Source organism: Protomyctophum bolini (assembly GCF_963924005.1).
Source record: "Protomyctophum bolini genome assembly, chromosome: 2".
Lineage (NCBI taxonomy): Eukaryota > Metazoa > Chordata > Actinopteri > Myctophiformes > Myctophidae > Protomyctophum > Protomyctophum bolini.
The window spans coordinates 20,931,328-20,958,657 of NC_137863.1; the positions used below are offsets into that span (position 1 = coordinate 20,931,328).

The following is a 27,330-nucleotide window of genomic DNA, read 5'->3' on the forward strand; positions in this document are numbered from 1 at the left end:
TAAGATGTGGTTGCAAAAGTGGTGAAGTGTCCCTTTAAGCCAAATTCCAAACACTCAAAATCTGAACACTTGCACACTCCAGCATGGTGGCGTTATGGTGAAATTGGTGACCTGATTAAATATGTGACAATCGTGTAGATTTCATATAATGTCAGTGTCCGAACGTAAATCACTGGGGTTTGTTTATTAGCAGAGTTCAACTTAGCGGTATTTGGCGTTAGACTCTCACACGCGCACTCACTCAATTTCAGATGACAGCTGTTGTCCTACACACAATGTAGTGGACTGCTCATTCAAAACTGCCATAAAAGAGCACATGTCTGCAAATGGTAAATGGTCCTATTGTCTAAGCTTAAAACAAGAAATGCTATTTTTGTCATGTTCAAATTGTTTTGTTATAAAAAGTAAATAAATAACATAAATGCACATATACTGTATGGATGTTACGACACTAAATAGTTTGCAAAAAAAAGCCCATCTTGTGTTTGTTTTTGTGTTTTGTATTTTTAATGTGTTCTTTTTGGGAGCGATTTAGTATTTTATTCCATTTAAAATGTCCATTGAGTTTGTTCAAGTTTTTGTATGACCTTTAATCACAAAATGATTTATAATAGATGTTTTAATCAAACATAATATAGAAGAATCTTTGTGATGTAGAAGTTTGTTACTGTAAACCACACATTTCAAAACATACTTTTTCATATTCGTCACTATATGAACATTGGCCACAACCAATATAGGCTATTTATTGGTCTCCTCGATTAATCAATATGAGGCCATATTAAACAGTTATTGTTCGACCCCTAGATTAGAAGAACTTCCAACAGGTGGCCATGACAGTTAACGTTCATCAACTCTGCAGTCAGTACAGTGTGTGCTCTGTCTGTGAGCTAAGCTACTCAGCTGCTCCAATGGCAATCAGCCTACTTACACCGAAACGGGTGACCCATTGAAGCCTGCGACGCCACACAGGTCACACTGTGTGCTGTGAAAAGATTTGGGCTGTTATTTATTTATTTATATCTGAGGTTGTTAACTTGTTTATGTAAGTTAAGACACATTGACATTTTTTGAGTGAGATGGTGATGGTGGTGCTAAGTTTTCGAGTTATGACACGTTACTACAAATGTCTGACAATGTCATGGAATTATATCAATTTCATCATCTATTATTTTATTATATCAATTTCATCAGCATAAATAACCAGTTGCCACCCTGAAACGTGTGCTAGTTTCGTTGACATGATGCGGAGATGTATACTTAATACTAATTTCCCGGCCCCTTAAATGAATTTAATTAATATAAGAAAAATAGGAGGAAAAGGGAGAGCACACACGTCACGGTGACACATTACGATAGGTCACCAATGTCCGTGTAACAGCTGACAGAGACGAGTAGCTAGCCCCGGCTAACGTTAAGTTAGCTCGACGTCAGTTTTTTATTAACATGACTTTCCTTTCTGGTTCAGTCTCGTGTTCACGTGGGATTGTGTTCAACTTAAAATAAATGTCCCGCTGCATATCCATGAATATCGTTAGCGTTTTTTTAATCAACATCATGAGTTAGTGAGGAGGACATGACAGCAGGTATGATGAGGAGAGCCAGCATGTTGTCCGTCCTCATGTGAAAACAAACGCTGTCTTATCTTACCGTCCAGCCGGTCCTGTGGCTCTGTCAGGTTGCGTCGGACGTGGACTGCGTGTTCACACACCGTGGTTGTCTACGAGGCCGCTGGGCGTACAGACGAACGCGCAACAATGCGGGCAGAATGCGTGCTGCGATGCAAAGTGCTAAAAGTTTCACGTCTGTTTTCAAAACTTCTTCAACACGGCGGCCCCGGCGACGGAGCGTGACGTCACTCACTGTCAGTCAGGCAGTCCGCGTTCGATGACGTGTACGGTTGGCGTAATTATGGGACTTGTAGTTAGTCCCGAGCGGACTACATTTCTATCTCTCTCTCCCACACACACACACACACACACACGCACACACACACACACACACACACACACGCACACACGCACACACACACACACACACACACACACACACACACACACACACACACACACACACACACACACGCACTAGACGCACACACACACAAACATGTTTAAATTACTCCTAAACATTTTGCCAAACATCACACACTCTCCTATCCTCCTGGTGGAGACCTGTGCCCAGAAGGGGTCTTTTTCTAGTTAATTTATGCATCTCTTAGGGGCCGGGCCCATTTAACCATATAATGCCGTTCAGTAGATCTCGTGATCTTTTGTAGCCAGATGTAATATAATTGGGGTCTAGTAGGACCTCTATGAGTAGGACTATAGTAAATAACCAGTAAGACGCGCAAACACGGGAAGCGAACGCAGCTCGTACATATTTGGGTTTTTTTAAGATTTATTTTTAAGTTATTCTTTTTTAATAAGTTAAGTTATTTTTAAGTTAAGTTTTTAACTTAGCCATAACCATATAAGGAGTCCCCAAAGCAGCTATACGTCCAAATATGGAGTGTGTTGCTGTTGCATCAATCACAAACAAATCACTCAGCTCTATATATGGGCACAAAGGGGGGACACACAGACAGACACACAGACAGACATGATCTGCTAGGTCTCATAGTAAGTGCTCACTGCATTCGCAATAATTAAAAAACACATGCCTGTATACAGGTATATGTGATCATATGATGGCCTCAAAAGTCTAATATCTCCCCAAGTCATAAGGATATCCCTTTGAAATAGTGGTTAAGATGTTGGCTTTCCACGCGGAAGCCCGCCCGGGTTCGATTCCTGAGTCCCGAACACACACACACACACACACACACACACACACACACACACACACACACACACATAAACACACACAGTAGACATACCCATGATGGGAAAGTTAATCAACGTTATATCCTGGGTACATTGCCCAGGTTATAGCGTGGGTGAAATGGGCACATTGTATTAGAGCCAGTACCCAGAGGTCAGCTTATGACATCAGTTCTATCATTATGTCAGTTGTCAGAACTGTGACATCATATAGCAGCTGACCGACCGACATCATTATGACTGGACTGGAGCCAGCCAGTCATATAAGGAAAGGAACCACATACTCTGCAAGCATACAGGTTTTGGTTTTGTGCTGTCTGTCATAAAGGGGTATGTCGGGACAAGATCTGTTGTGTTTACAGAACATGGTGGCTGTCACCTTCCACAAAGCCCACCGGGCTCTGCGTCAGACCGCCAACCTTCTCTCAGTCTTAGGTCTGCTGCTGTTGGCGTCTATCTTTCTTTATGGGATCTTCTATTATTTGTACATGCCGCCCACCATCTTCTCTGCACCTGTCCACTACTACTACAGGTCTGACTGTGATGCCACAGAAGAAGCAGTACTTTGTTCATTCCCCACAGCCAATATCACCTTTCTGAAGAGCGGACGAGACCAGGTGGTGATGATGGCTTATGGTCAGCCATATAGGATATCTTTGGAATTAGAAATGCCAGAGTCTCCAGTAAACAAACAGCTAGGCATGTTTATGATCAAGATGTCTTCTTACACTAAGGGTGGAGAGATAGTGTCATCTGCAGCACGTTCTGCCATGCTGCATTACCGCTCTAGCCTCCTACAGACTCTGAGAACCCTCTTTTTCTCTCCTCTTCTGCTGAGCGGGATATCGGAGCAGAAGCAACTCATAGAAGTGGAGATGTTCTCAGACTACAAGTCCACCGCTCATCAACCTATATCTGGTGTCGTCATCGAGATCCATTCTAAACGGGTGCAGATCTATTCAGCTCAGTTTAGAATACATGCCTACTTTACTGGTATAGGATATGTCCTGTACAACTTCCCCATGACATGTGCAGTAATCGGTGTGGCCATCAATTTTGCTTTGCTCCTTGCGATTGTGCTTTTGAGCTACCCGCAGGTTATATGGCAAGACCTCTGGCCCTCAAAGAATTTAAGCAACAGTTATGTGACAGTTAAGATGGGAGACAATATCCACTTCCAACAGAAGAAAGAGGCTCAGAAGCGTTTGGAGTTGGTCTCCTCAGTGAGAACTTCACATGCCTCGTGAAATTGATTTGATAACACGGTAGTGGGATCAAAAAATAAACCTTCAATGATCCCAGAGTCCCACCCTTGGAACTCTGGGATCACTGAAGGTGATCAAGGAAGAGCCTTTTAGTTCTATATACAGGAACTGAAGAAAGTCTCTGTATCCATATTGCAGACATCTCAATAGTCATTAGTCAATGAGCATATGCTTTGTACAATTTGCATACAGTCCCTTTTAGGGTAGTTGGAAAGTCAGTCTGGTGACAATCATGAACTCGATTATTTGAACAAAGACTGTCACGGAACACCATATTTGGGCATTTCCATATTTGAAAAGGCTGACATGGAATTCATCTTGGGCATGGTCAACCTTACATCATAGTCACATGTTGATGACGTGAGGTGAGGCAGATCACCATAGAATCAATCTGACCACAGAGTGCAAAGGGGCAGTATGACATGTCATCCAAGTAACAAAGTGAGCCTTCTCGAGCCATTGCCACCTTCTTTATGAGGGGCACTAGCCCCTCCAATGCACGGCTTTCCGGAATGATGTCATGTGGCAGCCAAGTCTATGGACTTTCTACATTAGTTGCTCAACATCGATTAATTTCACATTCACAGCAGCTAGTTTAAGGGTTTTCATATCACCTTTCCTTTATTGCTTCAGAGGATAACAAAATACAAAATAAAAAAGTTTTGCTGTAAATTTTAAGTGTTACAGCATTCTCTAGGTCATCGAAACAATTGCCTGAGGTCAACACAACTGCATTTATTTTGGAATTTGTTTGCCATTCTTGAAAAAAGCTCTATATTCTATGGTCAAAATCTGAAAACTTTGGACTCATCAAATTAATATACAAAACAAAAGCATTTGCTCCGACATCAGAGCTTCAGAACACACTCGCATTTATTTACAGTTTTAACAACATTCATTAGAACAAAGAACACAAGCAGCATTGCTTAACATGAAGCGTAAAAGTCTAAGCTGCCAGACCAGTTCTTTGCCCGTGCTTTTAGTGTGACTTGAGTTTATCCCCAAACAAGGTCACAAAGACCCCGAAGAGGAATCCCCCGGTGAGGATGAGGAGAGTGCTGGAAACGGGGCCCAGTGACAGCAGCATACCCAACAGGTACAACAAAAGCAGTATCAGCAGTGTTCTGTAGCTGGCCAGAATGCGGAGGCTGAGTCTAGACATGCGTTGTCCCTCCAGGATGCGCCTGCTCAACGGGCTCTGTCTGGGTCTGACTTCGGGGCCGGACAGGTAATGACGGCCCAGTCGACCCAGGAAGTCTGGTCGCGAGCACAGAGTGTCCATGCGCCCTTCAAACTGTGGCGAGAATAGAGGAAAAAGCATTACACTCGTTTACAAGAGGGTCCACCTTTTTCAATTCACCATAACATTTAGCCAAAAACAGGAAATCATCATAAGAGGGGGTAATTAACAGGAAAAAAAACATATACAGTGAGGGGGAAAAAGGGGTGGGTGGGGGATTCAGATTTTACGCGGGCCAGTTTCGAATTGCAGACGTCCATAGGTGCCCTTTGAGATCAGTTTTGAAGGAGTCAAGGGATTCGCATGTCTTAATGACTGTTGGTAGGGCGTTCCACATTTTGGTGGCATAGGGGCTAACGCCAGATTTATACTTAGTTGTGTGCTGTTGTGTGTGTTTTGTTACGCGGGTAACAAAAGGTTGGTTATTTCTCCCCTTGGATAATACCAATTAGTATTGTATTCTATATCGATTTTATCGTTGATTAGTCACCTTTACACCGAGGTATAGCTTGTAAGGATCGGGCATTTGGCAACACAGCTAAACGTGTGGGTAGCACCTAAAAAAAAGGTCAAGTGGTTGGTATTCACCTTTGGATGATTGCACTCTCCCACAGTAATAAGGAAAAAACAACACATATTGGCAGCTTCAATCCAAAGAGATTTGGATATTGGTTAAAAATAAAAATCCCACACCACCTACCCTTTCATTGACGAAGGAGGATATTCTGAACATCAGCCGGACCAGCAGGGCGTTCTCGTAACTCCTGATTGGCTGGAGCTCTGGGTCTCCCTGGTAATCTAGCTCAAACCTCCGCTGTCCATTCATGATCTGCACAAGGGACAAAATATTCACTCTATGTAACTCTCTATGTACAGTATGACTGTACAGTAAAGTTGTTCAATTGAAGAGTCAGCATCTCTTTAACTGTGATACATGTCTTACATTGTTGCAAAGACAAAGAACAAAGAAAATCAATGTTGAAAATTGTCAGCAGAAAAAAGTATATTTAAGTTATTTATCATCATGTGGCCTGTACTATGCACATTATTCTTTTACGAAGCCTAAAAGCCAAGCAGAAATTCCAATATTCAATGCCAAAATAAAACAAATAAAAGTCAACAAAAATGTCATGACACACTCAATGACCGTAAAAACATTACACTATGTGCTATATGCATACTGACCTGTCTTCTTCCCAGGTCAGTGAGGATGAGTCCAGTCTCTCCTTGGACACAGTCTGGGAGCTGTCTGGAGTTCACATCGTCCTGAGATGAACCTAGGTTGGCAATCAGTTGGCTCAGCTGACCAGGATTAAGCTACATGAGACAAAATGCACAGGATATGATTAAGATATATTATACTGTATATGGTACAGTAGTAGACACTACTAGCCTAGACGTTAGGAGGTACCACACTGACTGCACTAAAGTCAATCAAATGATGGTGTTTAACACAGTAACTGCCATAGATGTCCCTGGACGACAGACCAAATGCAACACCTTTTTACTGCCAGATTTAACTGGCCCTCGCTGACAGCTATTTTTCGTTTTTTACCTCACCTTTAAATAGTCACAGAATATTCATCTTCACTATGATCACACACACCGGATTGTTGGTAATGAGAAAGCCCTTTGTTGCGCGATCGTTCGGGAGAAATATCCGTTTGAATAATGTCCATGTTTTCATTAGGTTAGACTTTTGGTTTGCACACTAGATGGTGCTCTTGGCTAAATTACGATGCACCTCCAACTAGAGGGCAGCACGGGTCCATAAAATTGGACCTGGTCCGAAACGGACCCGGTGATATCAGAACCGAACCGATCCGGATCCGAGAACATTCTAATTGGCCGCACCCGGCCCGGAACCGGACCCGAAAGTTTTGGATCCGGTCCGAAACGGAGCCGAGAAGTTTTGACCAAAACGGCGCTGATCCGATCCGAGATCTGGACCCATAGTGTGTTCTCTGCAATATTATATGGTTTAACATGACATGAGCAACGTGCACCCCGCCGCCTCTCCAGACAGCGCAGCGGAGGAGGGTTGCAAACTTGCATAGGCTATAGTGCATTTTTGCGCACCGACATTCTTACCAGAGCTGTTGACAATCACAACAAAACTGTCCCACATTTTTCCTCCGAGGTGGAAAGCCTGGTGATGCGAGGTTAGTCCCACATTGCTTGTTGCTTTGCGTTTCACCTTGCTCGCTGAAGGGGGCCGCCATGATTGCATTAATGTGTGTGACTGTGTGTGTGTGCGTGCAAGCGAAAGAGAGAGAGAGAGAGCGCTCTCGCTCATGTCAAGGTGCATGACGAGACCCAGCCCCCCAAAAACCTATTTTTAAAGTTGAAGGGTTTAATTTATAAATCTCGGATCCTCACAGTTATTTCGGGTATTCTGCATTTCAGATACCCGAAACGAGATCTGCAGCTTTGAAATGGAACCGACCCGTCCCCCGATAGTACGGCAGCTTAGGGCCATATTTTAGAGAAATGTGGACACGGCTGACAAAAGCGCCAAATTTTTTCCACATGTTCTCCATAACCATACGTTTCATTTTGGATGGGGAGCCACGTCATCAAGATGTCAGAAGGCGGCCATCTTGGCGTTCAAAGATGGCCGCCATGTAATATCTATAAGTGCAGCTATCTCAGCTTCTAAGCCACCTAAAAGGTCAAACTTGGTGTCAATATATACATTTTCTTTGTCAAGGAATGCAATATAACTATAGGGAATATCAATAAGTGACTAAATCTGCCAATATTAGATAATTTTGTTCATTCTGGCAATATATGTACACAATTATGGTTCGTTTTTGGACTTTACTTTGATGTATTCCTATTCTGTTTGGTTTTGGTGCTCATGTAAGTGATGGTGGACAGATTACAGAGGGACCCGCGTCTGCCACCAACCTCTCTCGGGTTTCAAATCAACCAGGAGAAGAGCATGTTAACTCCGACACAGTCTATAGACTTCATCAGTATAACACTAGACTCGATCTCTTTCACAGCTCGCCCGAGCCAAGAGAGAATAGAGGCAATAATACATTCCGCGGCATCATTTAAGAGGGATCGTTCGATTCCTTTTCATGCATGCCTCCGGATGGCGGGGCTTATGGCCTCAGTGGTTCACATAATCCGCCTAGCCAGGCTGAATATGAGACCTTTTCAACGTTGGATGACGCATACCTATGCACCATCGCCACCAGAGGGTAACAGTGACGTCACAATGCGTGCTGGCCCTGAAATGGTGGGCAGACAGACGGGCTCTCTCAGAGGGCGTCCCTATGGGCAGACCTCTGACCAGGAAAGTCGTCACCACAGACGCCAGCATGACTGGCTGGGTAGCCACACTGGAGGGCACTACAACCAGAGGGATGTGGACAGAACAACTACGGTCCTGCCACATCAACTATCTGGAGCTGATGGCGGTATTCCTCGCTCTGAGGGATTTCGAACCGTGCATCCGAGGTTGTCACGTCCTAGTCAGGACGGACAACACAACAACTATGTGCTACATCAACAAGCAAGGGGGACTCAGGTCCCCTCGCTTACACCAGCTGGCTCTGAGACTCACAATGTGGTGCGACACTCGTCTACTATCCATCACAGCGTGTCACGTCCCGGGTGTTCTAAACACAGGCGCGGACCTGCTGTCCAGAGGACCCCTCCGGTACGCAGACTGGTCGTTACATCCCCAGGTAGCGAACCAGATCTGGGACAGGTTTTTCTTCGCCATGGGAGGACCATCGACATTGGGGCTAGACGCTCTAGCACACCAATGGCCCAGGTCCCTCCTATACACCCCACCGAGTCTCATTCTTCCCACTCTGGACAGAGTGAGGACTCGGGGTCTGACGGTACTACTAGTAGCACCAGCCTGGGGCGTCTGGAGGACGGAGATAGCTCCCCTCCTCTACAGCCAACCATGGCAGCTCCCTCTACGAGCGGATCTTCTCACGCAGGCGGGACGAGAAATCTTCCACCCCTGCCCCAAGGACCTAGACCTATGGGTCTGGCCCGTGAGAGGCTAATGCTGACTGAGGCCGGTCTCCCTCCGGATGTTGTCGCAACAATTCAGAAGGCCAGAGCCCAATCAACAATGACCCGCTTTCTCAGTTTGCGTACCGGTGGACCTACAGGCTTTCCACCCCCCTCCCTTCGCTACTGAAGAGGACAGGAGGCTGAACTGCCTTTGCCCAGTGAGAGCGCTCCGCCCTTACATGGACAAAACAGGCCCCTCAAGGATAGGTCATCAACTGTTCATATCCTGGGGTGACAGAACCATGGGAAAACCTGTCACAAAGGTTACTATCTCAAACTGGATAGTGCAGGCTATTCGCCTGGCCTACACCACTCAGGGAGTGGAGCCCCCGCTAACGCTAAAGGCTCATTCCACAAGAGGCATGGCAGCATCCTGGGCACTCCACAAGGGTGTCTCAATCCAGGATGTCTGCACAGCGGCAAGCTGGTCCTCCCCCTCGACCTTCGCCACATACTATAACCTAGATGTGGCAGTGCCCTCTTTAGCACACGCGGTCTTGGGAGCTGCCGCACCATAAATGGACTCCGATCAAGTCCATCCCACAAGAGCTCTAGAGGAAATGAGGCAACGCCCCTCCTCCCTCTATAAAACCCAGGCTGCCTGGGGCAGTCTCCGCCCTACCCCAGTTAGCCGCTCCGGGAAGACACTGACAGTCTAAGACTGTCACCTTTCCACCCTGTGGGACCGGGCTACAAACCTAAATAAGCCCTTATTTATCCTCAAGTCCTAGGACTCACTGGCTAGTTCAGGATACGGGAGTTCATAAGGTCCCATAGAGCGAAATATTTCGCGAACACAACTTAAAAGAACATGAAGGTTACTTTAGTAACCATGGTTCTTTAAGTAAGTGAGCAAAATATTTCGCTGAACACCCTTTTGTCTTGCTCTTGGCAGAAGGAAAAGTGTTCGAGTGAGGCGGTGACGCAGACACAGGCCTTATAAACCCTGAGGCTTTGGGCGTCTGACGTCACCGCTCTTAAACCCACAGGACATTAATGATGCCCTGTGCTCATTAATGAGTTCATAAATGAAATTCTGTATCTCGGTTTCGGAACGAATACCTCCCGCCACTGGCAGGGAGGAGTCTGAGGAGGTCTTAAAGAAGACTTAAAGACGCCACAACCTTATGTGTCTCGCCAGTCAGGGTTTGCCCTGACTGGCTCTCACAGGAGAGCCAGTCCTGTGACAGGTTACAGGTGCTCATGTAAGAAGGCACACTGGAATTGCACAGCTCTTTGCAGTTGTAAATGTAACAGATCATTTGAATGTTGTTATCATTCACTTCATGCTCCATTTTTCAATGTATCTGACTGCTAAAAGAGTTGAAGATGATGTAAATATGTTGCTAGAATGACCTATTTATTTGATATTGGCACAAATAAACATCTAGTGATATTCTCAATGACCTTATTGCATTCCTTGACCCAGATAATGTATATTTTGACACCAAGATTGACCTTCTAAGTGGCTTAGAAGCTGAGATAGTGGCACTTATAGATATTACATGGCGGCCATCTTTGAACGCCAAGATGGCCGCCTTCTGACATCTTGATGACGTGGCTCCCCTTCCAAAATGAAACGTATGGTTATGGAGAACATGTGGAAAAAATGTGGCGCTTTTGTCAGCCGTGTCCACATTTTTTTGCTAAGCTGCCGTACTACGATGGACCCGTGCTGCCCTCTACCTCCAACCCCTCTCTGTGTAGGAGACACCACGTGCTCACAAAAATCCGCTCACTAGATCCCCACGGGATCTATTTAAAAAAAATGAAGAGTTCATTCATACACAGGCTTATTGCTCAAATTACTCAACATAAAGTTCTTGCTTAGTACAACAAAGACAAATGATTTACGATATGACAGGCAATAAACACTCACCCTGAATATCTCACAGAGGTTGTCCAGCGCTCTGTCCAGGAACTCGTGGGTTTTCTTCACCAGCTCTCCACTTTCCTCCGGCTCATTTCCATTGAAGGTGTTATTGAGGTCAGGGGAGCCCAAACCAAACCAGGAAAGGAAGGAGTTGTTGGTTGCTACTTCCACGGCGTGGTCTGCTATCCTCTTGGCCGTCTGTCTGGCCTGTGCAATGATCTGGATCAGCTTCAGGACCTGGAGAGTCAAACCACCATTGCAAAAAATGTAAGGATGCTGGAATTATCATACTTGAGAGGGTTGCGGGAGGATTTAACCACTTAAACCCTATAAATAAACAATTTATATAGACAGCTATGTGTGTGTGGCTGTGTCCCTGACTGTGTCCGAGCACGAAAATAGCGTTATTCCGTGTGTTCACCACCAAGTGTCAATGTTGTGCTGAACACAGAGACACACACAGGCCAGGGAGGAGGGCTTGCACAGCACAGCACCACTCACTTCAGACGGGTCTGATTTTATTAAACAAAAACTTAGAGGATAATTCAAGATTTCCGTACAGCTGTAATGTTGCTCATTTAATACAATCCGATTTTATGTTTGGACATATGGGCTGTAAAGGCCAGAAAGTAGTTTTTTGCCACTCAGTTCCTGCATAACGTCCAGGTACGATGATGTCACGTGCATACCCACTATACTGTATGATAGACCGGATTCTTCCCCAATACTTCCCGATATGCAAAATGCAGCATATAGATTAGCAAATATAGATTGTACAGCACGAGTACAGTATGTAACAGTTATCAGTGGTTCTCAAAGATTGTGTGGATGGAGAGAGGTAACTGCACCCCAGGGTTTCCGTGTGGTTGGTAGGGAAACCAAACATCTACATGTAGAGGCAATACCCTATTATATTGGACAGGAGAGATTTGGGGTGTATGAGCTTCAGGCAGTATTACTTTTCAACCAGTAGGTATCGAACCAGGGTCTCGCTGTCAGCGAGTAGGAAGACTCCTCCAACCACTGTAGATGTGCTAGTTACATTGTATTAAGTCATTGCAGTCATTAAATAAGTTTCGGATTGCAGCTTTAAGCAACCACTTGAACCCCAGCGTCACTCCATATTCTGCCAAAAACTATATTAGCCAAAGATAGCATATCTGAGCTTGTACAGTAGATCACATCGGCTACTTTTGGCAAAAAGATTTTGTCTAGAGACGAACAAAAGCAGTCAAGTACAGAGTGGCAACTCGGGACGGTTTAAGTGGTTAAACCCTCAATACAAGACGACATACTATTATGTAATTATGAAGACACCAACTGACCGCTGCTCGGAGATCACTGCCGAACATTTGTCTGTACTGGCAGTCCTGGCCCTCCAGGGCATAGACGTGGCTCTTTACGCGGAACACGGTGTCCGTCACCACCCTCTGGCGTGGGGACAGGTAGCTGCCGCCCTGGCTGGGGGTCAGGTAGCCCCGGGACTGCCGGTGGTGCAGGACATGCTCCGGCTCCAGGAATAACTGCTCCCCTGAGTGGAGGATGTTTTAGCTGGATGTCAGTACATTACTCACAATAGATAAGGAAAGTAATGTTGATAAATAAAATCATTTCTGTAGTTACACAGACAAACAAAGCTCTGATTCTGACAACATAACATCAAACCTTTCTGGATCATCTCTGCTAGGTTTGGCTGAGAAAACACTTTGGCCACCCTGAAGACCATTAAGGCATTCTTGGCGTTGACCAGGTCTGTTCGTACCGCCCTGTTCAGGAAACCCTCAAAGAGCTTGGTGTACATCAACAAGTTCTCCTGGACAAACGATGCCCTGCAGGAATACAAGTTACAGAGCACTCAATTAGAACTACTTCAGTCAGTGTTCTCATTGACATCACATATTCAGAACTCTCTCTCCTCATCTTGACGCTATCAATATCTCCACTTACAGCATGCTTTGAAGTTTAAGGCACCGTAAGTTGATCTACTAACTAACCACTCACATGCAGTACACATTTACTCCTGTCCTGATCAGTGCATATGATGTGTTCCATTTTCTCCCTAATTTTGTCAATATTTACCATTTCTCTGGTACAGTTCTGTTGTACTACAGAGACACAGTGGGCTGCCTTTACCATTTCTCTGGTACAGTTCTGTTCTGGTCTGCCTGTGGAATGGACTACAGAGACACAGTGGGCTGCCTTTACCATTTCTCTGGTACAATTCTGTTGCACTACAGAGACACAGTGGGCTGCCTTTACCATTTCTCTGGTACAGTTCTGTTCTGGTCTGCCTGTGGAATGGACTACAGAGACACAGTGGGCTGCCTTTACCATTTCTCTGGTACAGTTCTGTTCTGGTCTGCCTGTGGAATGGACTACAGAGACACAGTGGGCTGCCTTTACCATTTCTCTGGTACAGTTCTGTTCTGGTCTGCCTGTGGAATGGCCTTCTCTCCCGTGTACCTCCATGGCTGCATGTAGCTTAGCCACGTCTCCAACACCTACGTACACACAATCACACAACGGATGGAGTGAGAACAGAGCGGTATGTTGTGGTTGTACGTATACTGTATGTGTTGTAGCTGTTTGACCATCAAAATATCCAAATCAAAACCCCTACAAAAGGCAACAGACTAACTGCACAACATAGTGCAGCCTACATGGCCTACAGCGGTACAGCCTACAGTACATGTGCAATTAATCAAATAAGTTAGTTCAACCTAGCAGCACATAAAACTTCAAAACCTCACTCCAAACACAATTGATTCAGTTCAACAAAAGATTGAATTGTACACAAGGGAAAATAAAAAAATACATTTGTAATAATATGTGATTATCGTTATGATTACTTGTAGTAATAGTAGTGGTGGCACTTGTAGTTAACAGTAATAGCAGCATTATCACTATAGTAATAGTAGAAAAGGTTAAACAAATTATGCTGCGTACCGCTCTAAAAGATGCATCCAGGGGCCAGTGACCAAAGCAGTGCTGTAGAAACAGGTAGAGTTTCTGCTGGACAAAGCGTTGAACCACCACTCTGGAGGAAGGAAAAAAATGTTTTTTTATTGACATTTAACGGCCAAGTATGTTAAAATTGATAATTTGATACCAATTACGACCAACTGAGTTGTGGCTTATTTTTAGAATACAAGACCCTGGGTTCTCTCTTAAATGTATCCTGAGGAATGTAGGAATTTCTCAAATTATTGTGTACTATTAGTAACTGAAACAAGATAATTATTGCATTGATATTTGATTATATTTGTTGTTGCTGTTTAAATCTCTCCTCCCGAGTCCTGACCTCTTGAACTCCTCCAGTGGACTGGTGTGAGTATGGGAGTGGGTTGAGGGTGAGATTTGCTCTGGCTTCTGGCTGTTGGTGAAGGCGTGGAGGTGTTTCACCAGCAGTCGGACGACCAGCACATGCTCCTCTGTCGGGGTGAAGGGCTCCTGAAGCATAATCACAGTCAAACGGGAATCCCAAAAAAAAAGTTTTTTTCCCCCAATGAAATAAATCACAATGCTTCCCTGATTCATATGCAGCCAAAGTCAATCAGTCAATCAGCAAGGGCATAACAACTCAAACTTTGCCATTTAACCTGTAATATTGCAAAATGTCTGTCTATTGTAAAATAAAAATAATCAAAAAGGACAGGTCTTGGAATTTTTGTAAAGTGGATATCAAGTGGACATGCAATGATGAAATAAAAACCTAAATTGTGCAGTTCAAGATGTATTTAAAAGAAGAGGAGGGCTAGTCATGAAGATGTAAAAATGTCACCACCACTCCATAAATATAACATGCTTTCATTTTACTGTAAAGAATGGTTCTGTTAGCTAAAGGATAATCCTAACAACCGTGACAATTAAACCACAGTAGTTCCTCCCGTAAAATTAAGTATGTCCTCACATGAGATAAAATATGGATTTGAACATTGATTAATGAATCATTTTAAATCAGGCAGTATGGTAATGGATGTTCTATAGTAGCAGCGTTTGCTTTTAACCCATTTTGGGCAGGACCAAACATTATTAACGTTATAATTTAGCTATTGAAAAATAGCAGATCTACAAGCTCATAGCGCACCACCGAGTGGCGCGCTACGAGCTTGTAGGTCTACTATTTTTTTTTAATCGTTAAAATGTGCCTCAAATCTTTCCAAAAATGTTGACGTCAGGCCTGAATGGGTTAAATTGTAAATTATGTGAGGTGAAACATGAAGCACACACGTATTAACCACACGAAAGTGAAAAGCAACAAAAACCAAAACCAGACACACACACACACACACACACAAGCATGCTTTTAAAATAGTGAGGAAAACCACACAAATTAGGTGAAAAACAAACTGATTCAAATGACAAAACCTCATTCCAGCATAATTTACCTGTCAAGGATACTTCTCTGTGGTAGTCAACTCTGATATTTACATCACAATTACTTTTGTAGTACCGAGAGTCCTGGAGTTCTTGTGTCAATACACACATTAAAGCATAATTTGGTATCTTTGGTACTAAGCATCAGATTTGACCCACAGTGGAAGATACAAGATTGTCTCATTTGAGCTCTAGATTGAAAATGTTTAAGAGCAAAGAAACAGACGCAGCATCAGAACATTAGAGATTCTTCAAAATATATTTGGTGAAAGTGACCTGAGTATTTGTATTAACCATTTTGTTCAGAATTGTGCTGCAAGTGTAAACACCCACATTTGGAAATGCCCCGACAACTTCTGCTATCCATTTAAAAATAAAATAAACCTGCATCACAGAGAAGTAACCTTGACCGTGTAACCTTCAGTCCTAACTCTGGCAGCAGGCCTTTTTATTTTACCTCCAGGATGCCCCGAAGGGGCGGGGGTGAATGAAAAGGTAAAAGTACTTGGTAGGTGTGGAGGTTCCCAGTGCCTGGTGGGACGTGGGCTTGGAGCGGCATGCTGGACATACTCAGCCGGTACTGAAGCACTGCCAGCTGGTCGCCACCGTTTACCACCAGGGGGGGAGGAGGAGGAGGAGAGTGTAGAAGGAGATAACAGGAGGAGGAGGAGGAGATAACAGGAGGAGGAGGAGAGTGTAGAAGGAGATAACAGGAGGAGGAGGAGGCACAGAAGGAAGAGGGAAGGAGGAAGTGGAGGAGTTGGGAGACATTATTAGGACAAGAGGAAGGGGGGGGGGGTGGGGGATACGAGCAGAAACAGGGAGCAGGGAGGTGGAAAGAATAGCAGCAAAAGGGGATAGGAGTAAGGACGACACAAAGGGAAGGAAAGAGGGAAGGACATGTGGCAGTGATAAAAAGGGATGAGGAGAAGTGGAGGAAAGGAAGACAGGAAGGTAAACATGAGAACAGGTGAAAAGGAGATGGCAAAATGAATAAAAGGACAAAGTAAAACCACACAGAGGCCAGAAGCATCACAGGAGGAAGGAACACAGAACAAGAGAGGAGACACAAAAACAAAACACATAGTGATGACACCTAGGGGACTATACAGGAGTGGAGCCCTCTACATACTGTATACCCAAGTTAATGACAATAACATCGATAATAATAAACACTTAGGGTAAACTTGAACCACAGGATTTTGTTGTGCCCCAAAAGTCACCCTACAAATAAATTAAAAAAACAGCATTTGGTTTATGTCCTAATCCTAAAACAATGACCGAATCGGTTCTTCCATGTTTTTGGCGGGACAATCTGGTCACAATCTTGTGATTCAAGTTCATGAGGTGGGCACGAGACAGCACCCGTGATCAAATGTGATGTACGGGTTTATGTGGAAGATTTGAGGACAGGAAAACTGCAGAATGCTTCAGCTAACAGGCTGCTGCAAGAGAAGAATGAAGCGCTACTCGTTTTTCTCTGTGACTTGATTCAGGAATGATGCTTGTTTCTACAGACTACAGCTACATGGACCAACTTTAAAAACACACTGATAAGCGGTCAACAGCATGGCAAAATATATGTACTGTAGATGTGCTTATATGCATTCACGCAGTCACATCATTTAAATATATGTGACTGCGTTCAAATATAAGTAAATATATATTTATTTTTTAATTGAAGTCAGCATGTAGATCACCATTTACCTCACAATATTCTTGAAATTCTTGTTTGCAATTGTCAGCTTTACTGTTAGCATGGGTGTTATTTAATACTTAATCACCAATAATGTGTCATGCAAAAATAGTGAAAATAGCCCACAATGCGGCTTGCGCATTGTGAGCTTGTAGATCAGCTTTTTTCTTTAACATCAATAATAATGTTATAACTATGTTATTCAAGTATTGATAATGCTTTATTATCGATTAAATTGATTAGTTCGACTAGCTGTTGCACCAGTGGCTCCCACTGCTGCCGTGGTGCTCACCTCTCTCTTTTATGTTTTCTCTTTGTGGTAGGAGGCAAATGACCTCGTCGACATCAATGGCAGTTTGCCCAGTGCCGGGCCGCTTTCGGTGTGCAAGTTAAATTAAGACTAGTTCAGACCAAAGACACAGGGTGTCCTGCTGCAGATGTCGTATACACTCGAACACTCTATGCATGCAGTCTATACAGGGTTGGTGGCATTAGTGTGCTCATATAGAGGCCTCCTATAATCAACGGTACAGCCAACGTCAGTCACAGAAACACCATCATAAAGACTCCCAGACACAAAATGACATGGGCTAGATTGTACAGGACTAGTTATGTACATTCAATTGAAATAAGGACCCAAAATCTTTATATTGCAAAAAGGTGTGGCCCTAAATATCAAGTGCTTGACCTCCCAAGGTTGTAACATTTTCTGACCTCATCTCCTCTTGAATATTGAGTGGGCCGTGGGTTTGTACACCTGCTTTCCTTTTGTTTGCGTATTCAGCTCCTAGGAGGAACCAGCCTTTCTGGAGCTGGTTGGGGTTTTGTCGTAAATTAATCAAAAACAAAGACAAAGTAAAGGACACAAAATGGTTGCCCCGCACATGCTGATAACAAAGGATGTGAAGTTTGTGAACTTCATATTAAGGGACGGTTAAAGACTGGACACAGTGGACAGTCAAAAAGAGAGTTTCAGTTGTTTTCTTTTAAGCTGTACACGGATTAGTCACACACCGACTGGTCCACAGTCACTTTATACACAGAATTACCACCCATATGCACCCCGACACACCACACTACCAGAACCCCTTTGGTGGTGGTTGACTTTATGCTGGTGTTTCATAAGAAATGTAGCAGGCAGGAACAGACAGACAGAGCCCCATTAGACGGACAGGTTGCATGCATCGGTCGTGTCAGAAAGACAAAAGCACTACTGAGGAACTCATGCTCAACACCTGAAGCACTAGCTACCCAAACAAGTGATGAAAACGGTCACGGTCACAAAATCCAGTACTGCCTTTCCTGAAGCACACACATCTCTGGGAAGAACCAAAAAGCTCACCAGAATGTTCACATAACAAGCAGTCTACAATAGTAATTAAAACTTGTATAAAGTATGCTTTACTTTTAACATGTTTTTCTTTCTCAAGTGCACCAATGTGGCCATCAGTTGTACAGTGTATGTCCTACTCCTATTGCAGAAAACATAACCAGAACTATAGAAACAGTAGCATTTCACAAGATCAAAATAGGCCTGAGAGATGCACAAAATAAGGTGAAGTTGCCAAGCGGCAGGGGCAGGGCTGGGCGATATGACTTGCCACGACGTGTTCTCATCATATTTAGGGCGTTTTCAGTCAAACCTCCATGCAAATGCAGTCTAATGGTGTAACAATGTTACACTTCTGAATGACACGGGAAGGAATAGAAACATTTTGATGGGATTTTGCTTGTCGTTGAAAGACAATTTAAAGTAAGAATATTCTCAAAATTGTATTGTTCATTCATATATAAAAAAATACAATATATATACAATAATACAATAACGCATCCGGTATATTGCCCAGCCCTAGTCTTACCATCCAGTGCCGCCCCCGGCCCCCCAAGCCATGCCTGCCCTACAGAGTGGGGAAACCTACCACTACACAATTAATGGAAAACCTCACCCTGGCCCAAGTTGGACTGAGAGGTACAGAGGAACGTGGTGTTGATGGGTGGTGTAATGGAGACAGTTGTGATCAGCCAAGACAGCCGTGCCGCGTGGGGGTGACGTAGGTGTGGGTTGTGAGAGGTGGAGACGGGGCAAGGACTGTTGTCCATGTTCTTACCTTCACCTGGGGAGACTGGAGTTTCTGGTACATCTCCAGTGAGTAGTGGTGGAGCCACATCTCCACAAACATCTTGAGGCGGACACACACACACACACACACACACACACACACACACACTTTCATGGTCAACATAGCATAATCAGTATCTCGTAGACTCGACATCACTGGCGGAGGTATGCACTCTATTGCAAGTGCAATCTTTCTTCACAGAGAACAATCTTCTTGTTCCCTTTGAATATCCCCACTTTTGGCTACTTTAAAACCGATTATATGCCACCACCTGGTGGCTAAACTGCAGTACTGTTCAGGTTTTACAGCTGGATTGAAGTGTTATTAAGCTGTAAACACTAAACATAGCCTTTTATCCCTATTTTTAATGGGCTTGTCTAAATATTTCATCACATTTAAGCGATTTTGCTCATTCATTTTAGACATCAAGTCAGGAAATATTAAATGATGAAGTTGTCAGAAGTAACAGCATAAATCGTCATCATTCCTAAGTAAGCGTTATTCATAGTCTGATTTATCGGTGGTGAGGTGACCACCGCAACTACAACATGACGTCACGGAGCCACGGTGAAGAGCAAACCACCACTCTCCCCACCCCTTCTCACCACCCTTTTACTCACCACCGCTCCGCGTTATTACAGCTCCGGTGGTCACCTCACCACCAGAGCAGTGGTCACCTCACCACCGAAAATCCAGACTATGAATAGGTCTTTAGAAGCATGTGTCTTACCTGCAGTAATGTCTCCGACCTCCATATCTCCTGGGCAGCAGGGTCTGGGTTGACAGAAGGTTGGTGGAAGATGTGATGTTTGAGGAGACTGGGACTGTGAATACCATAGCCAGTGAAGGCAACACTGGGAGACCTGAGGGAAATCATACATACACCAGTGTACATTTACTCTGCAGAATAAGTATCAAAGAAATAAACTAGTGGCATGCACCCCAATACCCATACACCCATTCATCATTTCCACATTTTTATAGAACTGCTAAACATTGCTGGGGGCAAAATACACAGAATTCAAAGAATTGGCTAAAAGCCTATAACCTGGAAAAGTCTAAAGTATAGCGCCGATGTACTGCACCTTGTAGAAGCAGCCGTGATAGAGCCTCTGGAGTCCGAGAAAGGAGAAGGGGGGACACTTCCCTCGGTGGGGAGGAAGTATTTCAGGTAGGTGTCTACCAGCACAAAGTAGGCACTGTCCGTGCTCGTCCCATGCTGGCCGGGAGGAAGATTCTGAGGGCAAGTGCAAAAGTGAACACCATGTTACGTTTTAGTAAAGCTCTTATACATTTAGCAAATGCACTTATCACCATAATTACGCAGTTTAGAATCACAATCAAATCTATTGTCACATCACAGGTCCAATTCAGTAAAGTTATTACTGAATACTGTGTCACCATATTTTATAGCAGACAATCACATACACAATCACATACACAAAACAACACAGACACTAGTACTGTAACATAATTGACAGGGAAACATATACCAATTATTGTTAAATTGATTGAAAATTGTAGTACAATAAATTGGAATACCAGTAAAATAAAATAAATATAAATAATATATTAATAAATAAATAAATAAATTCTAATAAAATTAACTATAACTGGGAGGACAGCGGAGAGAGGGGGAAGGAGCGAAAAGAATGGCCAATAGGTTTACAGATTCAAAGAAGTGCGTCAAATTCTTTCTGTTCCGTGCACACTTCATTTGTGAGAAGGGAGGATGATGGCGATAGAGGAAGAGCAAGGAGAAAAACACAGGATGGCAAAGTTAAATTATAATATGAATTGTGGTCAAATAATCAAAAAGATATAGTGTATACCCCCCAACAAGCATACGTATTAGCAGGTACTGTATGTACATGAGGTTAGAACAAGCCATGATGGGAGATTAATAGTAGCAGCAGGTTCACATACTGTACAGTAAGATACGGTTTACTAGATTAATATATAAGGTATGGGACATACAGTAGGCAGCAAACTGCTGTAAGTAGACAGCAGACGACTCAGTCTCTGCATTTCATCCAACTATATCCAATAATATTAATAACAATAACAGTTGAATCCTAGCGGGGAATAAAAAATAACAGCAAACTCACCTTTGGTGCAATAAGGCAGTGGGCGAAGTTAAACATATAGAATTCAAATGGATCTGAAGAACGTTAAGGAATAGCTAGCCTACATACATACTGTACGTACATACAGTCAATATAAAAGGTGCTTTTAGGTCTGTCCTGTCAATGAAGTGATTTACAGTAAGTCAGCTAGTATCTTTTACAAAGTTCGATTAATTATTACAATTTTATATTATAATACATTTTGTAATTTTACAATTCAAATATAGTTGTGGATTAGTTTGTTTGTAAAAATGATTGGATGTCTTAACCCCTTCAGCTATGTGAATAGAACATGTAAATGTCAGTAATCTTCAAGCCCAATTTATGCTCTTGTCACGCGATAGTGTTGCGCACAGAGAAAGGCTGAGAAGACCTACAAGGTCACAAGTCAGTGCATCTGCAATGCGTTGTGAGCTTGTAGATCCTCTATTGTCAGCACGAAACACCGTTGCTGCCTGGACCAAGTATGAATCTGTCTTTTGTGTTGAACTCAAGAGTGTACAAAATGTAAAGCAAATTACATTGATTGACCCATACCACTGTGGACAACTGGACATTGCTGTGTACTGCTGTAAAGGATACTGAGTGCCAGGTTGAGTGTCAGTAGACCGGACAGGGGGAACTGGAGCTTGTTGTGAAACAGAGGACAGTCGGGGACAACTCCTTCTTGGATGGAAGACTTCACTGGACCCTGCAGGGGAAAGGACGACAGCACATGTTAAGTGTACAGTAAGTACAGTCACTATACAGCAGTGGTTCTCAAAACCTTTTCATGTCAAGGACCCTCAACCTATCATCTGTTGCCAGGGACCGCTGTAAAAGAGAAGATTTGTCATATCGAAAATATCTGCAAGCTCACAACGCGTTACATTGCTTATCCGTTCTGAGCTTGTACATCGACCAACATATGTAATATGTTACAAATACACTATAATAATATAAACAGACATAATAAAATATGTGACATGTTGAAATTGTTCCTTATTTTAGCTGGGGAGTGGAACCCCCTGGAACCCCCCTCAAGGACCCCTGAACAAATACAAATGGCTTATAAGAAGGAGACAATAAAAGTTGAATGGAGAGGGGAAAAAAGCTCTTACCGGAAGATAATTGACAGGTATTTCATATTTGTACTCTTCTGCCTGAAGTTTATACACAAGCTTCATCATTGGCCCACTGAAACAACAAATCAGTCAGACTCATCATCATCATCATCATGGCTTTAAATCACAATTAAATATTTTTGTAACGACGTAGTGTTCAGACGATCACATTGCAAAAGCTGATCCCTGGCTAGGCCTCAAAGCAACGCAATGCCTTTAGTTTCTCCTTTGACATCCATAGTACAATTGGACTGGGGACATCCATCCCTCTTTACCTTTGCATAATAGTGATGATATGGCAGGGGGATTTGATTTATTTCCTACTTTCTTTGAAACCTCAATGACTGCTGTGGAATGACATTCATGAGTGAAGCATAATCTCATTTATCAGAAACCTTCTATGTCACATAGACATACATTATTTACTTTTTCAAATCAGTTTGATAGTCAAGGCGATGAATTTGTTTCTTGGCCAACACACCTGGGGTCCAGGAACTCCTTGACGATGTTGTACTCATTGGTGCGGGGGTGCAGGAAGCGTAGGTTCCATCCGGCGATGACCCCATCCAGACTGCCAAACACACACTCCACCAGCCAGGGTAAGACTGAGTGCAACTCCTGGATATACAGTATCCGGTTGTTTTAACCATCAAGTGTCATCATAGTTTTTATTTGTCTACATTTTGACATTGACAGATTATAGTAATTGAATGGTTTCACTTAGTATTCGGCACTCTTTTGTTTTTGAAGTTGCACACAGTGAAAATTAAGGTTGCACGACAAACATTTCAAATCCTCACTCCTCAGTGTTCATTTGTCCAGTTATAACTCTGCAAGTGTAAAACTTTCGTCAAATGGGCCCCCTCAGCAATTTGACTATATAGTCAAACCATTGCCAAGTGAAAGCAGAAGGCCTATAACACTAACACAGTAACGCACGGCAGCAGCTGTCTTTCTTTAGACATAAAAGGCATTCAGTTCACTGGTTGGGTTCTGCCCTTCCCAGTCAAGAGGCAAAAAAGGGTGTGGCTGCAGTGTGAGCTTGCCAGCAGCACAATGGCATACAATGGCATTCCCTCGTAAGCATTTCTATTCCACCAGCTGTTAATTGGAACACAAGTACGGCTGTTATACTATACGTGTAACAAAAAAAATCACACCCGTGTGAAGTGAGGGCACTCTTATCATTATACATCATCATCCCATGAACAAATTAATTCATGTGATTGGTTAGCCGATTTGCTCGTCTACATGATACGACATACATTTTTCCTTCATTGTCAATGCCATTTAATGTTTGTGTTGCCACAAATTTACGTCATATTTGGCAGACACTTGACCTAATTTCTCCTTTCATATGAGACGTGTGTGGACAAAAGCTTTATATAAGAGGGGCTAGCCTAGCGCCCCTCAAAAAATGAAATAAAATAGTATTTGACAGAGTCAAAAAGTATTTGACTGTGTACTGAGCAGTGCCAGTGTCAATGCACTATTGTTTCCAGAGATGTCAGTTCTGAATATAGCATACAATGCTATCAGCATCACTGCAATTTCAACAAGGATAATAATAATAAATTTAATGTGACGGATTTCTATAACAAGCTACCTTTGCAGGGTAATCCTCGATGATCTTCACTAGTTCTTGGCATCGTTGTAGCAGAGACTTGTTGGTCGAGTCAGCTTTCAGGTTGGCCTGTTGGTGAAAATAGCACAGAAATAGCTCATTCACTCACAAATGAACCAATTGAGCAATGATGATACAGACATGGTTACAACACACATTTACACAAGGCCATCATATACAGTACAGTAAAAAGCAATGGAATGTATAGAACAGAGAGCAGAACACATAATATCTAGTGGTGCATTCAATTAATCGATATGGCAATATATCTCGATCGAAATCCGGACGATAGGTGAATCGATCGAGAGGCTGCTGAATCGATAAGGCAATAAACGGCATGATTTATCTGGGTGACGCAGTGTTGCCAAACGTTATACATACTCATATTGTCGCATCTGTATTGTGATACATATCTATCGTGAGATTGCAAGCAATATCCACCACTAATAATATCACTACCAAACAGATCCTTTTACAGATGTCATATTAGGAAGAAGTTATTCAGCCCCAATAGGACTTCCACATTATTATATCAATTACACGAATAACAATCTGGATCATGGTCTAGTTATTACAATACGGCAATCAGAATAGGCGACTGACCAGCAGGAAACTGGGCTGTTGTAAGGTAGGAGCAGCCATTGTGGACCCTGCTGCAGAGGTCTTCCACTGATGTCCTGGCCTCCTCCACCTAACGATTAATTCATACAAAAACATGGATTACTTTCTCTACCTACCTCAATTTACAACAAAACACACTGACTGTACACTGTAACAAAGGCTACAAACAGTTGTTCATTCAGTGAATTACAGAAACACTACTCTCCAGGGACGTGCAGAGTGTTAGAGAGGCAGGGGCTCTAGATCAGCTATATTCAGGGGGCAACCCTGCACTCTTTATCTACTGGAGATGCGGTGTACGACATGGATTTAGAAATACACGCAAAATGGTGCGTTCCAAGTTCAGGAGATTTCGGAAAAAAGCTATTCTCCTGAATGTTGCCTTCCGGCATGCCATGGAAAGGAGAGGCATTTGCAGTTCTTCCACTATAGTAAATGCTGCATTCGTTGTCTGGAGAGGGTAGTTAATTGTTTTACAGACGGGTAAAAGGGCAGGGGCTGAAGCCCCCTTTGATGTCTATGTGTGCACATCCCTGCTACTCCCGGGGAGTCCCAGGGGGCAGGGATCCTCTGAGACAGAGGGTCCCCATTCATGGTAGATCTGCCATTTACAAATTATCTTTCTTGACACCGAACAACAGAACCAGACTGGCTTATGTGACATTTCCGGATCTGTCTCTCTTGGGGCGACTGTGGCTCAAGAGGTTGAGCAGGTCGTCCAATGATCCATGGATCGGCGGTTCGAATCCCGGCTCCTCCTGTCTACATGTCGAAGTGTCCTTGGGCAAGACACTGAACCCCAAATTGCTCCCGATGTGCTGGTTGGTACCTTGCATGGCTTCCGCCGCAGTCGGTGTGAATGGGTGAATGTAATGCACAATCTATGTAAAGCGCCTTGGATAAAGGCGCTATATAAATGCACCATTTACCATTTGTTCCAAATGACAGACAGACAATATAGAATTATAGAGTCTGCTTTTTGGAAGCACTGGTATGAATGTTTATTGTAAAATTATGTTTTTATGGGTTAGGGGTGTTTCTCTCTGTATGTAGTGTTTTATGTTGTCTGTTGTTATTGGACCTTGAGTCTGAACAAATAAAGTTGATTGATTGATTGAGAATTGTTTCCATCTGGTAAAACTGTATTGAATGCATATATACTGAAAGTCTGAGAGCAGAGCAGAGCATAAAATGACTGATTAATGGCTTCCAAAATTCAAAGCTACATTATAAGCTTATTATAACCATATACACAGTAAATGCCAGTGTTCCAGGTATCCATTTGTGGTCTGTGGCCAAATGGAGTCCATATCCAAGGATAGGACACTGTGACTCAGAGGTTAATCACACCACTATTAGGATTAAGAACAGTGTGAATGTGTATGTGTGTGTGTGTGTGTGTGTGTGTGTGTGTGTGTGTGTGTGGGGGGGGGGGGGGGGGGGGGGTGGGGGGGGTAATATATGTTTTAAACGGGAGTATATGAAAGTTTAAAGTTTACGTTAATTCAATATATTCACCTATATAGCCTACGTTACTGGACACATTAATTAATAGTTAAGACCGTCACGCCATACATCAGCCATTTTATACATTAACATATATAGTATAGGACTCACATTCATTTCAATAAACTCATCAGTGCATAGATTATATATAGCTCTAAAATATGTATGATTCCGTTGTTTGCAAAAGCAGAATGCATGCAGTTGATCTGAGCTCAAACGTGCTAATGTCAGTTAGCTCACATTGGCTAGCAAATCCAGACTGACAGCGGCACGTGCGTGGTTTACTGCACAACATCGTTTTGATACATATGACAAATATTAGTTATTGATTAATCAAAATGTCTTACCTGCTACTAGTTACAACAATTCAGCTTTTCGTAATTACTTTCCAAAGAGCCGCGCTTTACTTTCCATCAGCACAACACTAAACTTAGCCTCCTATAGATCCCATAGGCCAGTGGGACGCACGCAGCACGCACTATGAGAGGCCACGCCTCCCTCCCAGGCCCAGACAGTTAGGTTGTTTCTCTGGGCAACCTGCTGGCCAATGAAGCGCGATCATACTTCCAGGCTATGGGTTTTTAAACGCAGGCATAGAACATTATAAGAAGGAATGGTCGTCTACGTCAGTGCATGGTTCCCAAAGTGGGGTCCGGGGACCCCCAGGGGTCCTTGAGGGAGTTCCACAGCTAAATGATTGTTTGGAACCAAAAATGGACCCTTGTGGGTCTGTAACTCCGAGAGTGAACGAATGGACCCTAACAGGTCCATTTGCCATTTGGTTCCACTTGTACACTCTCAGAGTTAAATTAACATTGATTTTACAATAATATTATTCAAAACAGAGATAGAAATGCCATTAAATGGGGGTCTGTAGACATGTTAAACTGGGAATGAAATTACACAGGTTGAGAAT

The 27,330-nt window shown here is 43.3% G+C and overlaps 3 protein-coding genes across 5 annotated transcripts in view; 1 reads left to right on the plus strand and 2 right to left on the minus strand.

Annotated features, from left to right (window-relative positions):
• LOC308332288 (DDB1- and CUL4-associated factor 1-like) overlaps positions 1-1,816 on the minus strand; it is a 38,463-nt gene extending 36,647 nt beyond the window's left edge. Inside the window, exon 1 of the mRNA XM_080788093.1 lies at positions 1,651-1,816. The gene's annotated coding sequence lies outside the window, so the exon portion shown is untranslated. The remainder of the gene's footprint in view (positions 1-1,650) is intronic.
• Positions 1,817-3,154: 1,338 nt separating this feature from the next.
• Positions 3,155-4,069, plus strand: LOC308333186 (seipin-like; the record flags this gene model as incomplete). Its single annotated transcript, XM_080789396.1, has 1 exon — positions 3,155-4,069. One exon carries the CDS (start codon positions 3,155-3,157, stop codon positions 4,067-4,069), a length of 915 nt encoding a protein of 304 aa, XP_080645522.1.
• Positions 4,070-4,692: 623 nt separating this feature from the next.
• On the minus strand, positions 4,693-26,863 carry smpd4 (sphingomyelin phosphodiesterase 4). Of its 3 annotated transcripts, none has more exons than XM_080786927.1 (20): positions 26,762-26,863; positions 24,891-24,978; positions 24,270-24,356; positions 23,145-23,281; positions 22,661-22,736; positions 22,143-22,251; positions 21,543-21,595; positions 20,520-20,671; positions 20,165-20,297; positions 19,423-19,494; positions 16,124-16,213; positions 14,543-14,691; positions 14,188-14,278; positions 13,645-13,742; positions 12,907-13,070; positions 12,567-12,772; positions 11,248-11,478; positions 6,513-6,644; positions 6,028-6,156; positions 4,693-5,381 (listed from the first exon to the last, which is right to left on the minus strand). In XM_080786927.1, exons 2-20 carry the CDS (start codon positions 24,927-24,929, stop codon positions 5,067-5,069), a joined length of 2,463 nt encoding a protein of 820 aa, XP_080643053.1. In that variant the 5' UTR covers positions 24,930-24,978; positions 26,762-26,863; the 3' UTR covers positions 4,693-5,066. The 3 variants fall into 3 exon arrangements, with proteins under 3 accessions (XP_080643053.1, XP_080643052.1, XP_080643054.1); XM_080786926.1 differs by having other exon boundaries at positions 16,076-16,213; XM_080786928.1 differs by lacking the exon at positions 16,124-16,213.
• Positions 26,864-27,330: the final 467 nt, after the last annotated feature.